The sequence below is a fragment of the Nerophis lumbriciformis genome, linkage group LG02 (assembly GCF_033978685.3).
Source record: "Nerophis lumbriciformis linkage group LG02, RoL_Nlum_v2.1, whole genome shotgun sequence".
Lineage (NCBI taxonomy): Eukaryota > Metazoa > Chordata > Actinopteri > Syngnathiformes > Syngnathidae > Nerophis > Nerophis lumbriciformis.
The window spans coordinates 1722358-1746500 of record NC_084549.2 but is presented as its reverse complement, the minus strand read 5'-3'; the positions used below and the strand labels follow the sequence as shown (position 1 = coordinate 1746500).

At 37.9% G+C, this 24143-nt stretch overlaps 1 protein-coding gene across 1 annotated transcript in view; it reads left to right on the top strand.

Moving 5' to 3' along the window:
* The window catches only part of LOC133572380 (ankyrin-3-like), a 367012-nt gene that overhangs the window by 169179 nt on the left and 173690 nt on the right, over window positions 1–24143 (top strand). Inside the window, exons 16-20 of the mRNA XM_072915334.1 lie at window positions 3370–3468; window positions 11104–11202; window positions 14702–14899; window positions 15018–15116; window positions 19706–19804. Coding sequence (XP_072771435.1) covers window positions 3370–3468; window positions 11104–11202; window positions 14702–14899; window positions 15018–15116; window positions 19706–19804 — 594 coding nt within the window. The remainder of the gene's footprint in view (window positions 1–3369; window positions 3469–11103; window positions 11203–14701; window positions 14900–15017; window positions 15117–19705; window positions 19805–24143) is intronic.

The following is a 24143-nucleotide window of genomic DNA, read 5'->3' as shown; positions in this document are numbered from 1 at the left end:
CTGCGGCTCTAGAGCCGCATACGGCTCTTTAGCGCCGCCCTAGTGGCTCTGGAGCTTTTTCAAAAATGTATGAACAATTGTTTTAATATGGTTTCCGTAGAAGGACAAACATGACACAAACCTCCCTAATTGTTATAAATCACACTGTTTATATTAAACATGCCTCACTAATTCGAGTATTTGGCGAGCGCCGTTTTGTCCTACTAATTTTGTCGGTCCTTGAACTCACCTTAGTATTGTTTACATGTATAACTTTCTCCGACGTTCTAGGACGTGTTTTATGCCACTTCTTTTTATGTCTCATTTTGTCCACCAAACTTTTAACGTTGTGCATGAATGCACAAAGGTGAGTTTTGTTGATGTTATTGACTTGTGTGGAGTGCTAATCAGACATATTTGGTCACTGCAAGACTGCAAGCTAATCGATGCTAACATGCTATTTAGGCTAGCTATATGTACATATTGCATCATTATGCCTCATTTGTAGCTATATTTGAGCTCATTTAGTTTCCTTTAAGTCATATTAATTCAATTTATATCTCATGACACACTATCTGTATGTAATATGGCTTTTAATTTTTTGCGGCTCCAGACAGATTTGTTTTTGTATTTTTGGTCCAATATGGCTCTTTCAACATTTTGGGTTGCCGACCCCTGCACTAGACGTATAAGATTTCATGGGATTTAGCGATTAGGAGTGACAGATTGTTTGGTAAACGTATAGCATGTTCTATATGTTATAGTTATTTGAATGACTCTTACCATAATATGTTACGTTAACATACCAGTTGGTTATTTATGCCTCATATAACGTACACTTATTCAGCCTGTTGTTCACTATTCTTGAACCCAGTTTGCAAGATGGACGAGTGCCAAGAACGGAAGGCAAAAGTCAAAAGCTATGTTTTCATTTTTGTCGTGTGGTTGCCAACACGTTTATCATCAATAATTATGCAAACAGATGAAAGTATTTCTATAAAGGAAAATAAGCCTGTTTAGTAACATCTCACTTGTCTGACTATCAGCCAGTATGACCGTGGCCTTTCTCACAGACAAGCTGCAAAGTCAATCATAATAAAAAAAAATATTAAAATACAATAAAAATACAAAAAAAAAATATTTTCCAAAAATAAATAATTCTAAATACAATAGATGAATTAAAACTTTTTTTTTTTTATTCCTAAAAAGTCCTCGGATATATGAAAAATAATTTGTGAGGGGTTAAAATTTGGAATTACGAAGTTTTGATTGATTGATTGAAACTTGTATTAGTAGATTGCACAGTACAGTACATATTCCGTACAATTGACCACTAAATGGTAACACCCCAATAAGTTTTTCAACCACTTACATCAGTTCATGGAAACAAATAAATTGTCAATGCTTTTTTAAAATTATTTATTTATATGCAAATATACAAGTATAAAAATACTTGTAATATAGTAAACTATTTTAGAATTTGCAATTGTTTACAATTGGATTTGTACATTTTTTTTATTATTACAAATTAAATTTAAAATATTTAATACAAATATACATTTAAAAATGTATAAAGTAAAAGAAAAGTCTGACAGGGGTTAAAATAAATTTCCCCAAAAAATGCGACTTATACTCCAGTGCGACTTATATATGTTTTTTTCCTTCTTTATTATGCATTTTCGGCCGGTGCGACTTATACTCCGGAGCGACTTATACTCCGAAAAATACGGTATTTTAGAATTTGTTTACAATTGGATTTGTTAATTTTTTTTTTTTTTACAAATTAAATCAAAATATTAATACAAATATACATTTAAACATGTTTAAAGTAAAAGAAAAGTCTTACAGGGGTTAAAAATTTGCATTTTTAATGCTTTTGCAGCACCTAATTGTGGTGAAAAACAAAAAGGTTTTTCAAATAAAAATCATCTTACTTTATAACATTATAATAGATTATATTTGGACATGGGAAAAAAGAAAAAGTATAAGAAATGTCTAATTTTATTTAAAGTTATGCTATTGTTTTTCAAGCACTTTGTCCAAAACCAAAGCACTTTTTATGTATTTTAATCCCACCATTAGAACCGTTTTCTGCTCCACGAGTTCAGCTAAAATAAATCATACTTTTTTTTTCTTTTCCGGACTATAAATCGCAGTTTTTTTCATAGTTTGGCCGGGGGTGCGACTTATACTCAGGAGCGACTTATGTGTGAAATGATGAACACATTAGAATATTATTGATCTCATTCACGTAAGAGACTAGACGTATAAGATTTCATGGGATTTAGCGATTAGGAGGGACAGATTGTTTGGTAAACGTATAGCATGTTCTATATGTTATAGTTATTTGAATGACTCTTACCATAATATGTTACGTTAACATACCAGTTGCTTATTTATGCCTCATATAACGTACACTTATTCAGCCTTTATTTATTTTAAATTGCCTTTCAAATGTCTATTCTTGCTGTTGGCTTTTATCAAATACATTTCCCCCAAAAAATGGGACTTATACTCCAGTGCGACTTATACTCCGAAAAATACGGTACTTTATATGTCCTGGCTGGGAATCGAAGCATGTCCGCTGCAGGGATGGCAAATACTTTGGCTGAAATGTGTGTCCTTATTCATAAATGTGCAGCTTCTCATCGACAACGTGACTACCTTTTCAGTGAAGCTGAGACTTTTTAGTTTATTGACATTTTTTGACACACAGTTAACTGAAATACAACACATTACAAATCAAATAATCTTGTTTTTTCCCCCACAATATATTTTTACATACAATTTTGGCGTGTTTGCACATTTTTTTACATACGGTGTAAATATTTTGAACAAATTTGTTTTACATTTTTGGTACATTTCTAAAAAACAATGTTTCTTAATATATATGTATATATATATATATATATATAATTTTTTTTTTTTTTTTTTTTTTTTGACACATTTTCATAACCAAGTAGTGATGACACCTTCAAAGGCAGACACTTTTTCTTTTTGTATTAAGTGTGTTCTGTCAATAGTTTAAGCTCATTTTTAGCCTTTTTGCTTGTCTCCACTCTCTAATATTTGGACATGGCAGTCAAGATAGTTCCCAAATGACGAATGGTAGAAAAGGAGGTCATTATAGCGAGCTGTGAAGGACACTTTAATAATGGAATTAAGATCATGTGTGTTTGTGTGTGTGAATGTGTGTGTGAGTGTGTGTTGCTGGGGAGGGGGAGGGGCTCTTGGTGAAGGTGACCTTAGTCAGTGGAACAGATTAATGGAGGGTAAACCCCTTGGTGCCACACACACACATACACACACATCTTTTTGGGTCGTCAGCTGTTCTTGCAAATGACATCATCATCATTACCCTAACTCTGGTTTTGTGGTACGTGCCGACAGAAGGGCTTCAGTCCGCTGCACGTGGCAGCAAAGTACGGCAAGATGGAGGTGGCCAGTCTGCTCCTGCAGAAGAGAGCCGCTCCTGATGCTGCCGGCAAGGTGAGGAGTCCACCTCATTACTCAACAGGAACACCTTTTAACCCTTTACAGTCTCTTCCACTGCCGCATGACTTTTGTAGGTGAAAACATGTCTGCCAACACGCGTATTGGCGCCGCACGCCCGCAACAAAACCAATGTTGTAACAGCAGTCAGGAGCAAACATGAAGGGCCTTTAATGGCCAAAACATTAACCTGGACAACATTTTAACAGCTGCTTGGCTCAGATTTTATTCTTTTCATTGCATTCACATGCTGCAGTGGACAGTGGACAATTTAGCTTCAGTCCATGTGTGTTTATTGACAACAGGGTTATAACCTGGACACGTTAGCTCGTCGGTGAAACGCTCGGTGAAATCGCGGATTAACGTTAAATATATGACGAGCCGCGAGCGATATATATATATATATATATATATATATATATATATATATATATATATATATATATATATATATAAAATTACATATTTGTATAATAATAAAATGGATAGGTAATACATATTTAAATTGGTTATTAAGAGTATGTGAAAATTCCCTACCTTGTTTACTTTTGTGACGACCCCCTTAAAGTTGTGTAACCAATCAGAAACATCAAGCAGCTAAAATGCATCAATCATCATACCTGCCAACTACTCCGGTTTTCCCGTAATTAGTACGGTTTTCATCAACCTATTCCGGGTTACGGTTGCAGTGATAAAAAAATACGGTTTTTCATTAATTCAAAAAAAATATTTTTTTTAAAGTTTTATTCACGAAACCGCGTAACAACAATGACAATCGACACTGCTTCCCGTAATTTCCTATCGAGCCATTCCGAATGCCATGTGAGAGGCTATTTATAGCACCGCTGCCAAGCACGAGGCACCAGTTGCCATTGTTTCCAAACAAGCGAACGATCATGGAATCAGCCGGAGAAAAATGGCAAACGAGTCTTAAACCGAAAAGAAAACTGCAGTCATTCCGTGAAGAATATTCAAAAGCCTATCCGGAAATAATTATCCGTTCCAAAAAGGGTGAAAACTACGCGAATTGCACCTTGTGCAGACAAGATTTTTCGATCGGACACGGAGGAATTAGCGATGTAAAAGACCACGTTGGGACAAAAATACACAAGTCTAATGCCGTTGCTAGCGATACAAGTGGAAAACTTTCAACGTTTTTCGTCGCCCAAACAGATTCTTTGGATGTGATAAATGCCGAAGTTTTATTTACGGAGGCAATAATTGAGCATGGACTTCCAATCGCACTGGCTGATCACATGGGACAGTTAAATGTTTGTAATGCAACCTTTAAAAATCATTACGCGGTGATCGCGGTCCCAAAAATAAACTTTTCTTGCATGATAATGTCCAGAAAAACTCGCTTTATATTACTATAGAGTCCTTTTAACGAATGAGTTTGATGGTTTATCACAAACCTTAAATGAAAGAAGTCCTTTGTTCTCCTGCACCATGCATGCGCTTTGGCCTTGCTTCGTGTTTGGTGCGCAATCCTGTCGGCTGTATTTCACAGCACGTCTTTGACAACTTGAAGTGGCATACAACATTTAAAACAAAGGGGTTATAGGAACAATCACTTTCAGTGTTTTATGCCACTTCAAGTTGTCAAAGACGGTATGCTGGTGCCCGACTGCCACAAGTGGAACAAACATTTGAAACAAAGGGGTTATAGGAACAATCACTTTCAGTGTTTTATGCCACTTCAAGTAAACTTATCATAAAGTTACCATATCATTTTTGCAGTATGATCAATCTGATAGAATAAATTTGGATTTTAGCCACAAAAAGGTAATGACACCAATGTTATCTATTGGAATTGTTTAGTACTGTTATACTGTTAAAAGTGTTTATACTATTTATGCTTTCAAGTCCAAGTTGAAGAAATCTTGTTAAATGTTGACAGCATAACTACCAAAATACAGAAGTATGTCCTTAATATTTTTGCAGTGCTATTTCTGTTGAAAAGTTCAAATGATTACATTAGAGATGTGATGTGCCACTTTTCAAGTGTCTGATGGCTTACATTAATTTTCATTCATTTTTCATATTTTGAATTCTTTTGAAAGGCTTACAAAAAAAACTACATTTGAATTGTAATTCCATGCTATTGACAGGACTATTAATTTTAATGAAGTTAGCTTACCATGTTTACAGTATGATAATTGTGATAGAAATGTGAATTTTAGGCACAGAATATTTTTTACAATTGAACAAGGCAGTAGATTATACAAGCTTGGACAGAAAGTTAATAATGACACCAATTTTATTTTTTTTATGGAATTGTTTAGTACTGTTTTACCATTTGTTTACTGTAAAAAGTGTTTATACTTTCAATGAACAAATTGAAGTCTTGTGAAAGGTTGACAGGATAACTGGCATTAACTGTCAAAATAATTTCAAACTATTGAAGTTAGCTTACAGAATAAACATGTCAATCAACCCATATGATTTTTGCTGTAATATTTTTGTTTTGAAAAGTCACTGTGACTGATAGAAAAGTGATGGTTTTAGCAACATTTTAACCTGTCTGAATGCAATCAATCATTTTGCGTCGGGGGGCGAAGCCTGAACCCCCCACCAGGACTTTGTCCTGGACCTACCGGGGTCTGCGGCCCCTGGACCCTGGCTACTAGGTTTTTCTGATTTCAAAAGTTGGCAGGTATGCAATAGCACTGATGACGTCATTATAAACAACAGTGCAGAAAGTAGCATGAACTTCACAGCTTTTTAAAGCACATTCATTTAAAAAAAAAACTATAGGTTGCCTACAGCCACAGCTGGCAATGCCAAGGTTTTAATACACTGCTAAATAGTGAGCCTGGTGGTTATTTCACAAGACTGTGGTTTGTTTAATAAAGGCGTAGAATCAAATGTTTAGATTAGGCCAGATTGGTTGCTATCATTTTTTTGTTGGATGTATTTCTTCCAAAAATCCCACATAATGTTAATTAAGAAATCGTGTAACTAAAATAAATAGAAGTAATAAAAAAGGTATATTATCAGACAAAGATCTATGACTTTAGACATGATGGAAAACAATTGTGGAACATTTTAAATCAAATAATGGGAAGATCAGCATCATGTAAAACAAATTGGTATATAGAAGTTGATGGAGCTTACCTGACTAAGCCAATGGAAATTGCCACATCTTTTAATAATTACTTCACAAACAAGGTGGGAAATCTGAGAGTGAATATGACGCCTTCTGATGGCTCCTCCTCATGCACCATCCATCCATCCATCCATCTTCTTCCACTTATCCGAGGTCGGGTCGCGGGGGCAGCAGCCTAAGCAGGGAAGCCCAGACTTTCCTCTCCCCAGCCACTTCATCCAGCTCTTCCCGGGGGATCCCGAGGCGTTCCCAGGCCAGCCGGGAGACATAGTCTTCCCAACGTGTCCTGGGTCTTCCCCGTGGCCTCCTACCGGTCGGACGTGCCCTAAACACCTCCCTAGGGAGGCGTTCGGGTGGCATCCTGACCAGATGCCCGAACCACCTCATCTGGCTCCTCTCCATGTGGAGGAGCAGCGGCTTTACTTTGAGCTCCTCCCGGATGACAGAGCTTCTCACCCTATCTCTAAGGGAGAGCCCCGCCACCCGGCGGAGGAAACTCATTTCGGCCGCTTGTACCCGTGATCTTGTCCTTTCGGTCATAACCCAAAGCTCATGACCATAGGTGAGGATGGGAACGTAGATCGACCGGTAAATTGAGAGCTTTGCCTTCCGGCTCAGCTCCTTCTTCACCACAACAGATCGATACAGCGTCCGCATTACTGAAGACGCCGCACCGATCCGCCTGTCGATCTCACGATCCACTCTTCCCTCACTCGTGAACAAGACTCCGAGGTACTTGAACTCCTCCACTTGGGGCAAGATCTCCTCCCCAACCCGGAGACGGCACTCCACCCTTTTCCGGGCGAGAACCATGGACTCGGACTTGGAGGTGCTGATTCTCATCCCAGTCGCTTCACACTCGGCTGCGAACCGATCCAGCGAGAGCTGAAGATCCTGGCCTGATGAAGCCATCAGGACCACATCATCTGCAAAAAGCAGAGACCTAATCCTGCAGCCACCAAACCAGATCCCCTCAACGCCTTGACTGCGCCTAGAAATTCTGTCCATAAAAGTTCAGAACAGAATGGGTGACAAGGGGCAGCCTTGGCGGAGTCCAACCCTCACTGGAAACGTGTCCGACTTACTGCCGGCAATGCGGACCAAGCTCTGGCACTGATCATACAGGGAGCGGACCGCCACAATCAGACAGTCCGATACCCCATACTCTCTGAGCACTCCCCACAGGACTTCCCGAGGGACACGGTCCACAAGTCCACAAAACACATGTAGACTGGTTGGGCAAACTCCCATGCACCCTCAAGGACCCTGCCGAGAGTATAGAGCTGGTCCACAGTTCCACGACCAGGACGAAAACCACACTGTTCCTCCTGAATCCGAGGTTCGACTATCCGGCGTAGCCTCCTCTCCAGTACACCTGAATAGACCTTACCGGGAAGGCTGAGGAGTGTGATCCCACGATAGTTAGAACACACCCTCCGGTTCCCCTTCTTAAAGAGAGGAACCACCAACCCGGTCTGCCAATCCAGAGGTACCGCCCCCGATGTCCATGCGATGCTGCAGAGTCTTGTCAACCAAGACAGCCCCACAGCATCCAGAGCCTTAAGGAACTCCGGGCGGATCTCATCCACCCCCGGGGCCTTGCCACCGAGGAGCTTTTTAACTACCTCAGCAACCTCAGCCCCAGAAACAGAACAAACACAACATTTAGGAACAAATAGCCAGCTGGAGGCGACCGAAAAAGAACAGTTTTGGAACTGCTGCAGAAATTTGATCAGAGCAAAAAAAAAACCTCAGTGAGTCGTTTTCTGTCGAGTGTTTGATTTCATAAATGCTATTTATTATAATAATAATAATAATAGATTTTATTTGTAAAAGCACTTTACATTGAGCAAACAACCTCAAAGTGCTACAGTGCATTTAAAAAAACAAAAACAAAACAACAACGCTAGAACCACAAATAGCTGCCCCCAACAAGTAAAATAAATAGTAAAAAAATAAATAAAATTAAAGCTGCAAGCAGCGTTGGTCGGGCCCGCGTATTTGGCAGGTGCTAGTCCTAAGTGTCCCAATACTTTTGTTAAGTGGTAGTCCGAAGTGTCCCAATACTTTTGTCCAGTTGTAGTCCTAAGTGTCCCAATACTTTTGTCAAGTTTAGGCATAAGTGTCCCAATACTTTTGTCCAGTGAAAGTGTCCCAAGACTTTTGTCCAGTGGTAGTCCTAAGTGTCCCAATACTTTTGTCAAGTTGTAGTCCTAAGTGTCCCAATACTTTTGTCCAGTGTAAGTGTCCCAATACTTTTGTCCAGTTTTCGTCCTAAGTGTCCCAATACTTTTGTCCAGTGGTATTCCTAAGTGTCCCAATACTTTTGTGCAGTGTAAGTGTCCCAATACTTTTGTCCAGTTTTGGTCATAAGTGTCCCAATACTTTTGTCCAGTTGTAGTCCCAAGTGTCCCAATACTTTTGTCCAGTTTTCGTGCTATGTGTCCCAATACTTTTGTCCAGTGGTAGTCCTAAGTGTCCCAATACTTTTGTCTACTTTTAGTCCGAATTGTCCCAATACTTTTGTGTAGTGTACCTACCTTGTCTGCATTGTGTGCTGCCTGCTTTTAAGCAGCCATCTTGAAAAAACAGCAGCATCAGCGCAGAGGTTCTTTGAAGGGTCATAAAATCAAAACCGGAGCAGGTATCAAAACTCTTTCGCCAACTTTTAATCAGAAGGGTTCAATCTCTCTCCTGTGTTAGTTTGAAGCCGAAACAACAAACGCGCTCAGAGGAGATAATGTTTGAAGAAAGGTGACCGGTTTTTACAAAAAATTTGTTTTGAAGGGGGAATAGCAAACTTCCTGTTATTTTTTGCTGGGGGTTGTCAATTTATGAAATGTAGGTCTAAGTTAGACCTACATAGAGGTTTTTGTTTCATGTCTCTCCGACCTTCCCAGTGGGAGTTACAGGCAGTTTTGTCATTTTTTTCTTCCGAGGAGCAGTTTTTTCTGCGTTTTATTCAAAAATTGCGCTAGAGAGCAATTTTGAGATTTGGGGTTAGGTTTTTTTATAAGATCGCAATTTTTGCCAGTCCTGATGTGTGTGTTCAGTTTGGTGAGTTTTGAAGCATGTTAAGGGGGTCAAATTACAGCTCAAAGAGGCAAAAGTTACTGTTTTTAGTACTTTTTTGTCTTGAAGGGGGAATTGCCAACTTCCTGTTGATTTTAGCCCGACAATGTACCATTATTAAATGTAGGTCTAAGTCAGACCTACATAGAGGTTTTTGTTTCATGTCTCTCCGACCTTCCCAGTGGGAGTTACAGGCAGTTTTGTCATTTTTTTCTTCCGAGGAGCAGTTTTTTCTGCGTTTTATTAAAAAATTGCGCTAGAGCGCAATTTTGAGATTTGGGGTTAGGTTTTTTTATAAGATCGCAATTTTTGCCAGTCCTGATGTGTGCGTTCAGTTTGGTGAGTTTTGAAGCATGTTAAGGGGGTCAAATTACAGCTCAAAGAGGCAAAAGTGACTGTTTTTAGTACTTTTTTGTCTTGAAGGGGGAATTGCCAACTTCCTGTTGATTTTAGCCCGATAATATACAATTATGTTCCTGTTGATTTTTGCTGGGAGTTGTCAATTTATGAAATGTAGGTCTAAGTCAGACCTACATAGAGGTTTTTGTTTCATGTCTCTCCGACCTTCCTAGTGGGAGTTACAGGCAGTCTAGTTTTTTTTTCCTAGGGGGCGCTAGAGCGCAATTTTGAGTTTTGTGGTTCGTTTTTTTTTTTAAAAAGGCAATTCTCGCAGGTCCTGATGTGTGGGTCAAATATGGTGAGTTTTGAAGCATGTTAAGTGGGTCAAATTACAGTTTAATGTGGCGGCGGAAGAATAAAGAATAAAGAATAAAAACCTTACAAATTCAATAGGTCCTTATGTCCCATTTCAATGGGCCATGCGGGCCCTAACAACAGCCTAATAGCTAGAAGTAGGGCACATATATCTCGGTATAGCTCGGTTGGTAGAGCGGCCGTGCCAGCAACTTGAGGGTTCCAGGTTCGATCCCGGCTTCCGCCATCCTAGTCTCTGCCGTTGTGTCCTTGGGCAAGACACTTTACCCACCTGCTCCCAGTGCCACCCACACTGCTTTAAATGGAACTTACATATTGGCTTTCACTATGTAAAGCACTTTGAGTCACTAGAGACAAGCGCTATATAAATATAATTCACTTCACTAAAAAAAAAAATTAAAAAGAAGGCTTTTTAATCCTTTTTAAAAGCATCCACAGTCTGTGGTGCCCTCAGGTGGTCAGGGAGCGCGTTCCACAGACTGAAAGCCCGGTCTCCCATTGTTCGTAGCTTTGTCCTCGGAGGTTAGCCTGGTGTGTTAAGAACAACTGTTTTGGTTTTGGTTTTCAGCATCCACATCATCTTCTGGCAAATTCCTAATCTTCCTCTCTGCATGAATTTGAAGTTGCATTCTTTCCATTCTGTGTTGCTGCTTCTCATCTTACCGAGTCCCATTCTAACTTGTTGTTGTTGTTGTTGTTGCACGCTTGTTTGTGTGCGTCCACGTGGGCTGTTCCAGAGCGGCCTCACTCCACTGCATGTAGCCGCTCACTACGATAATCAGAGAGTAGCGCTGCTGCTGCTGGATCAGGGAGCGTCGCCGCACGCCGCCGCCAAGGTACACGCACTCGTGGTGTTCCTTCTCTCATTTCAACCAAGCATTCGCTCACATTTGTGCTTGTCAGTCATGTGTTGCTTTCACTTTGCTTGGGTTTCTACCTGCATTTGTTGCATCTGCAAGGGTAGGCTAATGCTTTTAAAGCTGTTTTTTCGGAGTATAAGGCGCACCGGAGTATAAGGCGCACCGGAGTATAAGTCGCACCGGACGAAAATGCATAATAAAGAAGGAAAAAACATATATAAGTCGCACTGGAGTATAAGTCGCATTTTTGGGGGGAAATGTATTTGATAAAAGCCAACAGTATTAATCATTTCACACATAAGTCGCTCCTGAGTATAAGTCGCACCCCGGGCCAAACTATGAAAAAAACTGCGACTTATAGTCCAAAAAATAAAAAAAAATGTATGATTTATTTTAGCTGAACTTGTGGAGCAGAAAACGGTTCTAATGGTGGGATTAAAATACTTAAAAAGTGCTTTGGTTTTGGACAAAGTGCTTGAAAAACAAAAGCATAACTTTAAATAAAACTAGACCTTTTTTCATCCTTTTTCTTTTTTCCCATGTCCAAATATAATCTATTATAATGTTATAAAGTAAGATGATTTTTATTTGAAAAACATTTTTGTTTTTCACCACAATTAGGTGCTGCAAAAGTATTAAAAATGCAAAATTTTAACCCCTGCAAGACTTTTCTTTTACTTTATACATTTTTAAATGTATATTTGTATTAATATTTAGATTTAATTTGTAAAAAAAAAAAAAAAAATTAACAAATCCAATTGTAAACAAATTCTAAAATACCGTATTTTTCGGAGTATAAGGCGCACCGGAGTATAAGTCGCACCGGCCGAAAATGCATAATAAAGAAGGAAAAAAACATATATAAGTCGCATTTTTTGGGGGAAATGTATTTGATAAAAGCCAACAGTATTAATCATTTCACACATAAGTCGCTCCTGAGTATAAGTCGCACCCCGGGCCAAACTATGAAAAAAACTGCGACTTATAGTCCGAAAAATAAAAAAAATGTATGATTTATTTTAGCTGAACTCGTGGAGCAGAAAAAGGTTCTAATGGTGGGATTAAAATACTTAAAAAGTGCTTTGGTTTTGGACAAAGTGCTTGAAAAACAATAGCATAACTTTAAATAAAACTAGACCTTTTTTCATCCTTTTTCTTTTTTCCCATGTCCAAATATAATCTATTATAATGTTATAAAGTAAGATGATTTTTATTTGAAAAACATTTTTGTTTTTCACCACAATTAGGTGCTGCAAAAGCATTAAAAATGCAAAATTTTCTTTTACTTTATACATTTTTAAATGTATATTTGTATTAATATTTTGATTTAATTTGTAAAAAAATAATAATTAACAAATCCAATTGTAAACAAATTCTAAAATACCGTATTTTTCGGAGTATAAGTCGCTCCGGAGTATAAGTCGCACCGGCTGAAAATGCATAATAAAGAAGGAAAAAAACATATATAAGTCGCACTGGAGTATAAGTTGCATTTTTTGGGGAAATTTATTTTAACCCCTGTCAGACTTTTCTTGTACTTTAAACATTTTTAAATGTATATTTGTATTAATATTTTGATTTAATTTGTAAAAAAAAAAAAATTAACAAATCCAATTGTAAACAAATTCTAAAATACCGTATTTTTCGGAGTATAAGTCGCTCCGGAGTATAAGTCGCACCGGCCGAAAATGCATAATAAAGAAGGAAAAAAACATATATAAGTCGCACTGGAGTATAAGTCGCATTTTTTGGGGGGAATTTATTTTAACCCCTGTCAGACTTTTCTTTTACTTTAAACATTTTTAAATGTATATTTGTATTAATATTTTGATTTAATTTGTAAAAAAAAAAAAATTAACAAATCCAATTGTAAACAAATTCTAAAATACCGTATTTTTCGGAGTATAAGTTGCACCGGCCGAAAATGCATAATAAAGAAGGAAAAAAACATATATAAGTTGCACTGGAGTATAAGTCGCATTTTTTGGGGAAATTTATTTTAACCCCTGTCAGACTTTTCTTTTACTTTAAACATTTTTAAATGTATATTTGTATTAATATTTTGATTTAATTTGTAAAAAAAAAATAAAAAATTAACAAATCCAATTGTAAACAAATTCTAAAATACCGTATTTTTCGGAGTATAAGTCGCACCGGAGTATAAGTCGCACCGGCCGAAAATGCATAATAAAGAAGGAAAAAAACATATATAAGTTGCACTGGAGTATAAGTCGCATTTTTTGGGGAAATTTATTTTAACCCCTGTCAGACTTTTCTTTTACTTTAAACATTTTTAAATGTATATTTGTATTAATATTTTGATTTAATTTGTAAAAAAAAAATAAAAAATTAACAAATCCAATTGTAAACAAATTCTAAAATACCGTATTTTTCGGAGTATAAGTCGCACCGGAGTATAAGTCGCACCGGCCGAAAATGCATAATAAAGAAGGAAAAAAACATACATAAGTCGCACTGGAGTATAAGTCGCATTTTTTGGGGAAATTTATTTTAACCCCTGTCAGACTTTTCTTTTACTTTAAACATTTTTAAATGTATATTTGTATTAATATTTAGATTTAATTTGTAAAAAAAAAAAAAAATTAACAAATCCAATTGTAAACAAATTCTAAAATACCGTATTTTTCGGAGTATAAGTCGCACCGGCCGAAAATGCATAATAAAGAAGGGAAAAAACATATATAAGTCGCACTGGAATATAAGTCGCATTTTTTGGGGAAATTTATTTTAACCCCTGTCAGACTTTTCTTTTACTTCATACATTTTTAAATGTATATTTGTATTAAATATTTTAAATTTAATTTGTAATTAAAAAAAAAAGTACAAATCCAATTGTAAACAATTGTAAATTCTAAAATAGTTTACTATATTACATGTATTTTTATACTTGTATATTTGCATATAAATAAATAATTTAAAAAAAAAAGCATTGACAATTTATTTGTTACCATGAGTGGTTGAAAAACTTATTGGGGTGTTACCATTTAGTGGTCAATTGTACGGAATATGTACTGTACTGTGCAATCTACTAACACAAGTTTCAATCAATCAATCAAAACTTCGTAATTCCACATTTTAACCCCTCACAAATAATTTTTCATATATCCGAGGACTTTTTAGAAATAAAAAAAAAAATGTTTTAATTCATCTATTGTATTTAGAATTATTCATTTTTGGAAAATATTTTTTCTTTGTATTTTTTATTGTATTTTCATAATTTTTTTTTTATTATGATTGACTTTGCAGCTTGTCTGGGAGAAAGGCCACGGTCATACTGGCTGATAGTCAGACAAGTGAGATGTTACTAAACAGGGTTATTTTCCTTTATAGAAATACTCATAATTATTGATGACAAACGTGTTGGCAACCACACGACAAAAATGAAAACATAGCTTTTGTTCTTGGCACTCGTCCATCTTGCAAACTGTGGCGTCTTCCTCCGTCCTGTCCTCAGAACGGCTACACGCCGCTCCACATCGCCGCCAAAAAGAACCAAATGGACATCGGCACCACGCTGCTGGAGTACGGCGCCGACACCAACGCCGTGACGCGGCAGGGCATCAGCCCCATCCACCTGGCGGCGCAGGAGGGCAGCGTGGACTTGGTGTCGCTGCTTCTGGCCAAGAGCGCCGCGGTCAACATCTGCAATAAGGTAAAGCCCGGCCATAATATTAGGTACCCCTTCCAGGTTGTCGCTCGCTTTTTAACCTGCAGCACTTTTTCATGAAGCATTTGAGTGGCTCACATTTGTGTCGTTCCTTCACACTCAGAGCGGACTCACGCCACTCCACCTCGCCGCTCAGGAGGACAAGGTCAACGTGGCAGAAGTCCTCCTCAACCACGGCGCCGACGTCAGCCCACAAACTAAGGTGCAAACTCACCTTTGTGAGCACAATATTGCTTTTGTAAGATTATGCTGCACACAATAGGATGAAGATTGCATCTCCACTGTGATGCCGGTGCTATTGTTGTTATGACAACTAAACCTCATGCTGGTGAAGCGGACGTGAAACTGAAGCACACAAACACAAGCAGGCTTTTACAGGTAAAAGCCAGTAAATTAGAATATTTTGAAAAACTTGATTTATTTCAGTAATTGCATTCAAAAGGTGTAACTTGTACATTATATTTATTCATTGCACACAGACTGATGCATTCAAATGTTTATTTCATTTAATTTTGATGATTTGAAGTGGCAACAAATGAAAATCCAAAATTCCGTGTGTCACAAAATTAGAATATTACTTAAGGCTAATACAAAAAAGGGATTTTTAGAAATGTTGGCCAACTGAAAAGTATGACAATGAAAAATATGAGCATGTACAATACTCAATACTTGGTTGGAGCTCCTTTTGCCTCAATTACTGCGTTAATGCGGCGTGGCATGGAGTCGATGAGTTTCTGGCACTGCTCAGGTGTTATGAGAGCCCAGGTTGCTCTGATAGTGGCCTTCAACTCTTCTGCGTTTTTGGGTCGGGCATTCTGCATCTTCCTTTTCACAATACCCCACAGATTTTCTATGGGGCTAAGGTCAGGGGAGTTGGCGGGCCAATTTAGAACAGAAATACCATGGTCCGTAAACCAGGCACAGGTAGATTTTGCGCTGTGTGCAGGCGCCAAGTCCTGTTGGAACTTGAAATCTCCATCTCCATAGAGCAGGTCAGCAGCAGGAAGCATGAAGTGCTCTAAAACTTGCTGGTAGACGGCTGCGTTGACCCTGGATCTCAGGAAACAGAGTGGACCGACACCAGCAGATGACATGGCACCCCAAACCATCACTGATGGTGGAAACTTTACACTAGACTTCAGGCAACGTGGATCCTGTGCCTCTCCTGTCTTCCTCCAGACTCTGGGACCTCGATTTCCAAAGGAAATGCAAAATTTGCATGGTTGGGTGATGGTTTGGGGTGCCATGTCATCTGCTGGTGTCGGTCCACTCTGTTTCCTGAGATCCAGGGTCAACGCAGCCGTCTACCAGCAAGTTTTAGAGCACTTCATGCTTCCTGCTGCTGACCTGCTCTATGGAGATGGAGATTTCAAGTTCCAACAGGACTTGGCGCCCGCACACAGCGCAAAATGTACCCGTGCCTGGTTTACGGACCATGGTATTTCTGTTCTAAATTGGCCCGCCAACTCCCCTGACCTTAGCCCCATAGAAAATCTGTGGGGTATTGTGAAAAGGAAGATGCAGAATGCCAGACCCAAAAACGCAGAAGAGTTGAAGGCCACTATCAGAGCAACCTGGGCTCTCATAACACCTGAGCAGTGCCAGAAACTCATCGACTCCATGCCACGCCGCATTAACGCAGTAATTGAGGCAAAAGGAGCTCCAACCAAGTATTGAGTATTGTACATGCTCATATTTTTCATTTTCATACTTTTCAGTTGGCCAACATTTCTAAAAATCCCTTTTTTGTATTAGCCTTAAGTAATATTCTAATTTTGTGACACACGGAATTTTGGATTTTCATTTGTTGCCACTTCAAATCATCAAAATTAAATGAAATAAACATTTGAATGCATCAGTCTGTGTGCAATGAATAAATATAATGTACAAGTTACACCTTTTGAATGCAATTACTGAAATAAATCAAGTTTTTCAAAATATTCTAATTTACTGGCTTTTACCTGTATATAAAAAAATGGGTATTTCTGTCTGTCATTCCGTCGTACATTTTTTTTTTCCTTTTACGGAAGGTTTTTTGTAGAGAATAAATGATGAAAAAAACACTTAATTGAACGGTTTAAAAGAGGAGAAAACACGAAAAAATTTAAAATAAAATTTTGAAACATAGTTTATCTTCAATTTCGACTCTTTATCATTCAAAATTCAACCGACTAAAAGAAGAGAAAAACTAGCTTATTTGAATCTTTTTGAAAAAAATTAAAAAAAGAATTTATGGAACATCATTAGTCATTTTTCCTGATTAAATTTTAGAATTTTGATGACATGTTTTAAATTGGTTAAAATCCAATCTGCACTTTGTTAGAATATTTAACAAATTGGACCAAGTTATATTTCTAACAAAGACAAATCAGTATTTCTTCTAGATTTTCCAGAACAAAAATTAATAAAAGAAATTCAAAATACTTTGAAATAAGATTTAAATTTGATTCTACAGATTTTCTAGATTTGCCAGAATAATTTTTTTGAATTTTAATCATAGTAAGTTTGAAGAAATATTTCACAAATATTCTTCGTCGAAAAAACAGAAGCTAAAATATTTATTATTCTTTACAATAAAAAATAAATACATTTACTTGAACATTGATTTAAATTGTCAGGAAAGAAGAGGAAGAAATGTAAAAGGTAAAAAGGTATATTTGTTTAAAAATCCTAAAATCATTTTTAAGGTTGTATTTTTTCTCTAAAATTGTATTTCTAAAAGTAATAAGAAGCAAAGTAAAAAATAAATGAATTTATTTAAACAAGTGAAGACCCATCCATCCATCCATTTTCTACCGCTTATTCCAAGTGAAGACCAAGTCTTTAAAATATTTTCTTGGATTTTCAAATTCTATTTGAGTTTTGTCTCTTTTAGAATTAAAAATGTGGAGCAAAGCGAGACCAGCTTGCTAGTAAATAAATACAATTTAAAAAATAGAGGCAGCTCACTGGTAAGTGCTGCTCTTTGAGCTATTTTTAGAACAGGCCAGCGGGCGACTGATCTGGTCCTTACGGGCTACCTGGTGACCGCGGGCACCGCGTTGGTGACCCCTGCCCTAGTATATACAATAATATAAACCAAGTCATTTAGGATTATTTCATATCTTCATTTAAATAAAAATATATTTGTATCTTTTTTAGATACAGTCAATAAATAATGTGAACATGTATCATAACATGGAAATCTAAGAGAACGTGTTGTGGATGATTGTGGACTGGGAATTTACTGGACTCTCACACTATTATGTTAGATCCACTATGGACTGGACTCTCACTATTATGTTAGATCCACTATGGACTGGACTCTCACTATTATGTTAGATCCACTATGGACTGGACTCTCACACTATTATGTTAGATCCACTATGGACTGGACTCTCACACTATTATGTTAGATCCACTATGGACTGGACTCTCTCACTATTATGTTAGATCCACTATGGACTGGACTCTCACTATTATGTTAGATCCACTATGGACTGGACTCTCACACTATTATGTTAGATCCACTATGGACTGGACTCTCACTATTATGTTAGATCCACTATGGACTGGACTCTCACTATTATGTTAGATCCACTATGGACTGGACTCTTACTATTATGTTAGATCCACTATGGACTGGACTCACACTATTATGTTAGATCCACTATGGACTGTACTCTCACACTATTATGTTAGATCCACTATGGACTGGACTCTCACTATTATGTTAGATCCACTATGGACTGGACTCTCACACTATTATGTTAGATCAACTATGGACTGGACTCTCACTATTATGTTAGATCCACTATGGACTGTACTCTCACACTATTATTCTAATCCACTATGGACTGGACTCTCACTATTATGTTAGATCCACTATGGACTGGACTCTCACACTATTATGTTAGATCCACTATGGACTGTACTCTCACACTATTATGTTAGATCCACTATGGACTGGACTCACACTATTATGTTAGATCCACTATGGACTGGACTCTCACACTGTTATGTTAGATCCACTATGGACTGGACTCTCACTATTATGTTAGATCCACTATGGACTGGACTCACACTATTATGTTGGATCCACTATGGACTGGACTCTCACTATTATGTTAGATCCACTATGGACTGGACTCTCACTATTATGTTAGATCCACTATGGACTGGACTCTCACACTATTATGTTAGATCCACTATGGACTGGACTCTCACACTATTATGTTAGATCCACTATGGACTGGACTCTCACACTATTATGTTAGATCCACTATGGACTGGACTCTCACTATTATGTTAGATCCACTATGGACTGGACTCTCACACTATTATGTTAGATCCACTATGGACTGGACTCTCACACTATTATGTTAGATCCACTATGGACTGGACTCTCACTATTATGTTAGATCCACTATGGACTGGACTCTCACACTATTATGTTAGATCCACTATGGACTGGACTCTCACACTATTATGTTAGATCCACTATGGACTGGACTCTCACTATTATGTTAGATCCACTATGGACTGGACTCTCACACTATTATGTTAGATCCACTATGGACTGGACTCTCACACTATTATGTTAGATCCACTATGGACTGGACTCTCACTATTATGTTAGATCCACTATGGACTGGACTCTCACACTATTATGTTAGATCCACTATGGACTGGACGTGTATGAAAACAAATTGAGAATGTGTTTGTTCTATTTTCAAACAAAGAAAACAATCTAAAGTTGTCTTTATTTTTAAGTTATCATGTCATGATTTGACCATCTTCACTTTCTCACAGATGGGCTACACGCCGCTGCATGTGGCTTGTCACTATGGCAACGCCAAGATGGCCAACTTCCTCATGCAGAATCACGCCAGAGTCAACGGCAAAACCAAGGTAAAAAAAAACCTCAAACTGTTGTGTTCTGGTTTAAATCAGGGATGTCCAGCAAGCTGGTGGTGCTTTCATATTACATTTAAATAGCCAGGGTGTTGACAGGTGGCAATTTGTCGCCATCTTGTGGACTGTGTGAGAAATTCAGGTTGGTGACCATGACGTGTACTCTCTTGTCATCACAAACACAGCATTTACTTGTACCACCCAATCCAAACAACCTTTCCTAGTCATGGTGCAAAAATGACCATGACTAGTCAAGTCACAATTCGCTCCCGTGCTCTTTACGACACTTTAAAGCTGAGTTGAAAAACCACCAGAGACAGAATAGGTATTTTTGTTGTATATTTTCAAAGCTTTGCAAATATACTTTTTGAGACCAGTCTAAACCTTAGAACATTCTATTGCGCCGCCAAAAATGGTCTGTCTCCCCAACGCCAAAAACCCCTCTTTCCTTCCCCCCCTCCCTAGCCATAATACAAGCACAACGTCTCCCTAGCCATAATACATTCCAAAGAACTCAAGGTTAACACACACAGTTTACTTGCTAGAGTGAAGCTTTGAAAATGAAATGGAAAACACGAGCTGTTTTCAAATATGACTATGAAAGAAAATAAGTAACACTAAAATTCGGATATATGTAAATATCTGCCTCTGACAATATACATATATATATATGTATGTGTATATATATATATGTATATACATATATATATATATATGTGTATATGTATATACTATATGTATATGTATATATATGCATATGTGTATATGTATATGTGTATACATATATATATATATATATATATATGTATATATATATATATATATATATGGATGTGTATATGTATGTATGTATGTATATATATATTGTATATATATATATATATATACCATGGCAAAAAAAGAACAATGCAACATTTGACGTCACTATGGGAAGTTTTGACGGAGCAGAAACGTGTGAACTCGTTGGGAGTTTCCTCCTCTCCCAGCTCGCTAGCCTCAATCCGAACCTTGGTATTTACCGTGATGACGGACTGGCAGTGTGTCGCGCCTCGCCAAGGAGCAGCGAGAATACCAAGAAGCGCATATGCCAAATTTTCAAAGAGAACGGCCTACGGATCACGATTGAAGCCAACAAGCAAACCGTCAACTTCCTTGACGTCACTTTCAACCTGAGAAATAACAGCTACCAACCATTCACGAAACCCAACACAACACTCCAATACGTGCACCATGACAGCAACCACCCACCCACCACCACGAAAAGAATACCTACCGGAATCAATAAAAGGCTATCGATGCTGTCATCTAGCAAAGCTGAATTTGACCAAGCAACCCCTCCGTACCAAAAAGCCCTTGATGAAAGCGGATACAATTTCACCCTCACCTATGAACCCACGCCAGGAAACCAGCCAAAAAAGAACAGAAAACGAAACGACATCATCTGGTACAACCCCCCATACAGCAAAAACGTCTCAACGAACATTGGACACAAATTCCTCAATCTGATTGACAAACACTTTCCCAAAGACAACACCCTAAGAAAAGTATTCAACAAGAACAACATTAAATTGAGCTACAGCTGCATGAACAATATACGACAAATCATCTCAAACCACAACAAAACAATTGCAAACGAGCCGTCGGCCCCCAGACAGAGCGACTCCAAAACCAACAAAGGATGTAACTGTCGAAAGAAACCTGATTGCCCTCTCAACGGGGGGTGCTTACAAACATCAGTTGTCTACCAATCTAAGGTAATACGCAAGGACATTAACACATCCGACACATATGTAGGATTAACCGAGGGAGAATTCAAAACCAGATGGAACAATCACAAGGCTTCTTTCAGGAACAAAAACCTGCGAAACACCACAGAACTCAGCAAACACATTTGGGACCTCAAAGACAATAATGTTGAATATTCAATAACATGGCAAATTCTTGCATCCATTACACCTTACAATAGTGGTAATAAAAGATGCAACCTATGCTTGAAAGAGAAACTGTTTATTATTTACCGTCCAGACCTGTCATCCCTCAACAAGCGCAGCGAAATTGTAACAACATGCCGCCATAGACGGAAACACCTCCTAGGTAACACATGAGCCAATCACCACGCCCCTAGGCCAGCCTGTACCCACCCACTCTGTGCCCTATATAAACCATGGTATGCGAATGCTCCCATTAAAATCTCCTGATGATTGAGGGTACCCCCCCCCTCATGAAACAGGCCTGTAGAGATGAAATAGTCTTGTGATTTTTTTCCCACACATACATATATATATATATATATATATATATATATATATATATATATACATGTATACATATATATGTATATATATATATGTATATGTTACTTTGCATGCAGTCGATGGTGGTACTTGGAGAGCCAAATGCTTTTGTTGTTTGAGAAGCACTGATCTAGCAGACTAAGGTTTAAGAAGCAGAGTTACGATGCCATCTACTGTACAAAGTTGGAACGACAAGCTACATTAACAGAGAGTGCCAATATACAGTGGAACCTCAAATTACGAGCTTGATTGGTTCTTAGACAGGGTTGGGGAATATAAAAGTGTGTGTATATTAAATCATTTCCTCATAAGAAACGATGTAAAGACGACTAATAAGGACACGAGTTAATATTTTAGTAAACGTGTGTACACTTTGAACACAATACAAACTGTTATACCATACTGTATATCAAACTATCATAACAAGGGGGTGATTGATCAACTTTTTATTTAACAACAGAACCAAAACAATAACTAGCTGCACTGTCCTCATTTGCATCCGCCCTGCCGACACGCACACACACTGTCACTAGCGCTGTGGTGCACCCACAGTATGACATCACAAACTTTGACAGCCAGGTCACGACAACGATTCTGAATAAAAAATTTAAATCCTCTTTACCTTGTCGGGTAATCTTCCTGGTGTGCAGCGGAAGGGAGGAGGAGGGAAAGGATAAGTGTGGATATTTCAAACCACTTGTTCATTTGCTTTCTGTGGACACATATTGAGCTAGCAAAACTAGTAAAAAGCTGTAAAAGGGCTAACAAAGCACACAAGGTAGCTATTAGCACAGTAGCTAACGACAGCACTGCTGTGCTAACTAATTGAGCACTAGACAGCGATTAGCCCGCCCACAATGGATGTGCTTCCGGGCACAAAATGGCTGCACTGTGAGACACACAATGGGTGTCTGTACACCTAGACAACAGGGCCGGCCCGTGGCATAGGCCGTATAGGCAAATGCTAAGGGCGCCGTCCATCAGGGGGCGCCACGCCAGTGCCACAAATGTTGGAGAAAAAAAAAAAAAAAAGTTGGTACTATTATTTCTAAATACAAAAAATAATCCCACGTTAATTAAAATGCAAAGTAAAGCCTATATAATAGAAATACGGTGCGCCCTCTCCCTTCCCGTATCATGACTCTTTTTGGACGTCACCACATCAAAAAATCAACACAAGATGTCAAAACGGCCAAAACTGTCAGGTGCCCAGGGAAGAAAAAAGAGAAAAGAAGAGGAGGAGAAACGAGAAAAGACAGAGGTAGCAGGTAGGTAACGTTAGCCTACATGAAATTATTTGTCTGTTACAGAATGTGATAGTAACCTGGCTTTTTAGCATTAAGCTAATGTTACATGATTCGGCAATTGCTAATCAATAAATAGCTAGTTCTGTTTTAACGTCGGGTTAATATTGTGGAGGGGGCTAAATTGTTATGGAAAATAATAATGTAACGTTAGGTAATTACAGTACTCCCACCTTACATTCCTCAGGGACATTTGTATTAGATCTTATAAGCAGGTGTTTTTGTTTTACATTGTTATTGCCTTCTGGTTAGCTAATGTTTGCCCTGCAGGTAATAGTCACTTTTCCACCCCTTTATATATTAGGTATAGTTGTAAGCCTAGTTGTTCAAGTGCACATCATTAATGTAAATTAAGCAATATGTATGTAAAAAATATTGTATTTCATATATTCATTTTTTATTTTTTGCATTCATTTATTTATTCATATTTTTTTTTATCTTAACTATTCTGATTGTTAATTTGCTTTCTTTAAGTAAAAAAAAAGGTCAAAGACAAAGCTATTCGGTTTCTTGTGCGTATATACACTTCACTGCCGATGTGGGGGGGGCGCCACCTAAAATTTTGCCTAGGGCGCCAGATTGGTTAGGGCCGGGCCTGCTAGACAAGGTTCGTGCACCAAAGCATGTTTTTATTTGGTCTGTAGAAAAGTTTGTACATTATTATTTGTGTCGGTCATCATTTATTTATGGCGGGCTGCCATGAATGAATAAATGAATGTGTGGGAAATGTTGCTGTCC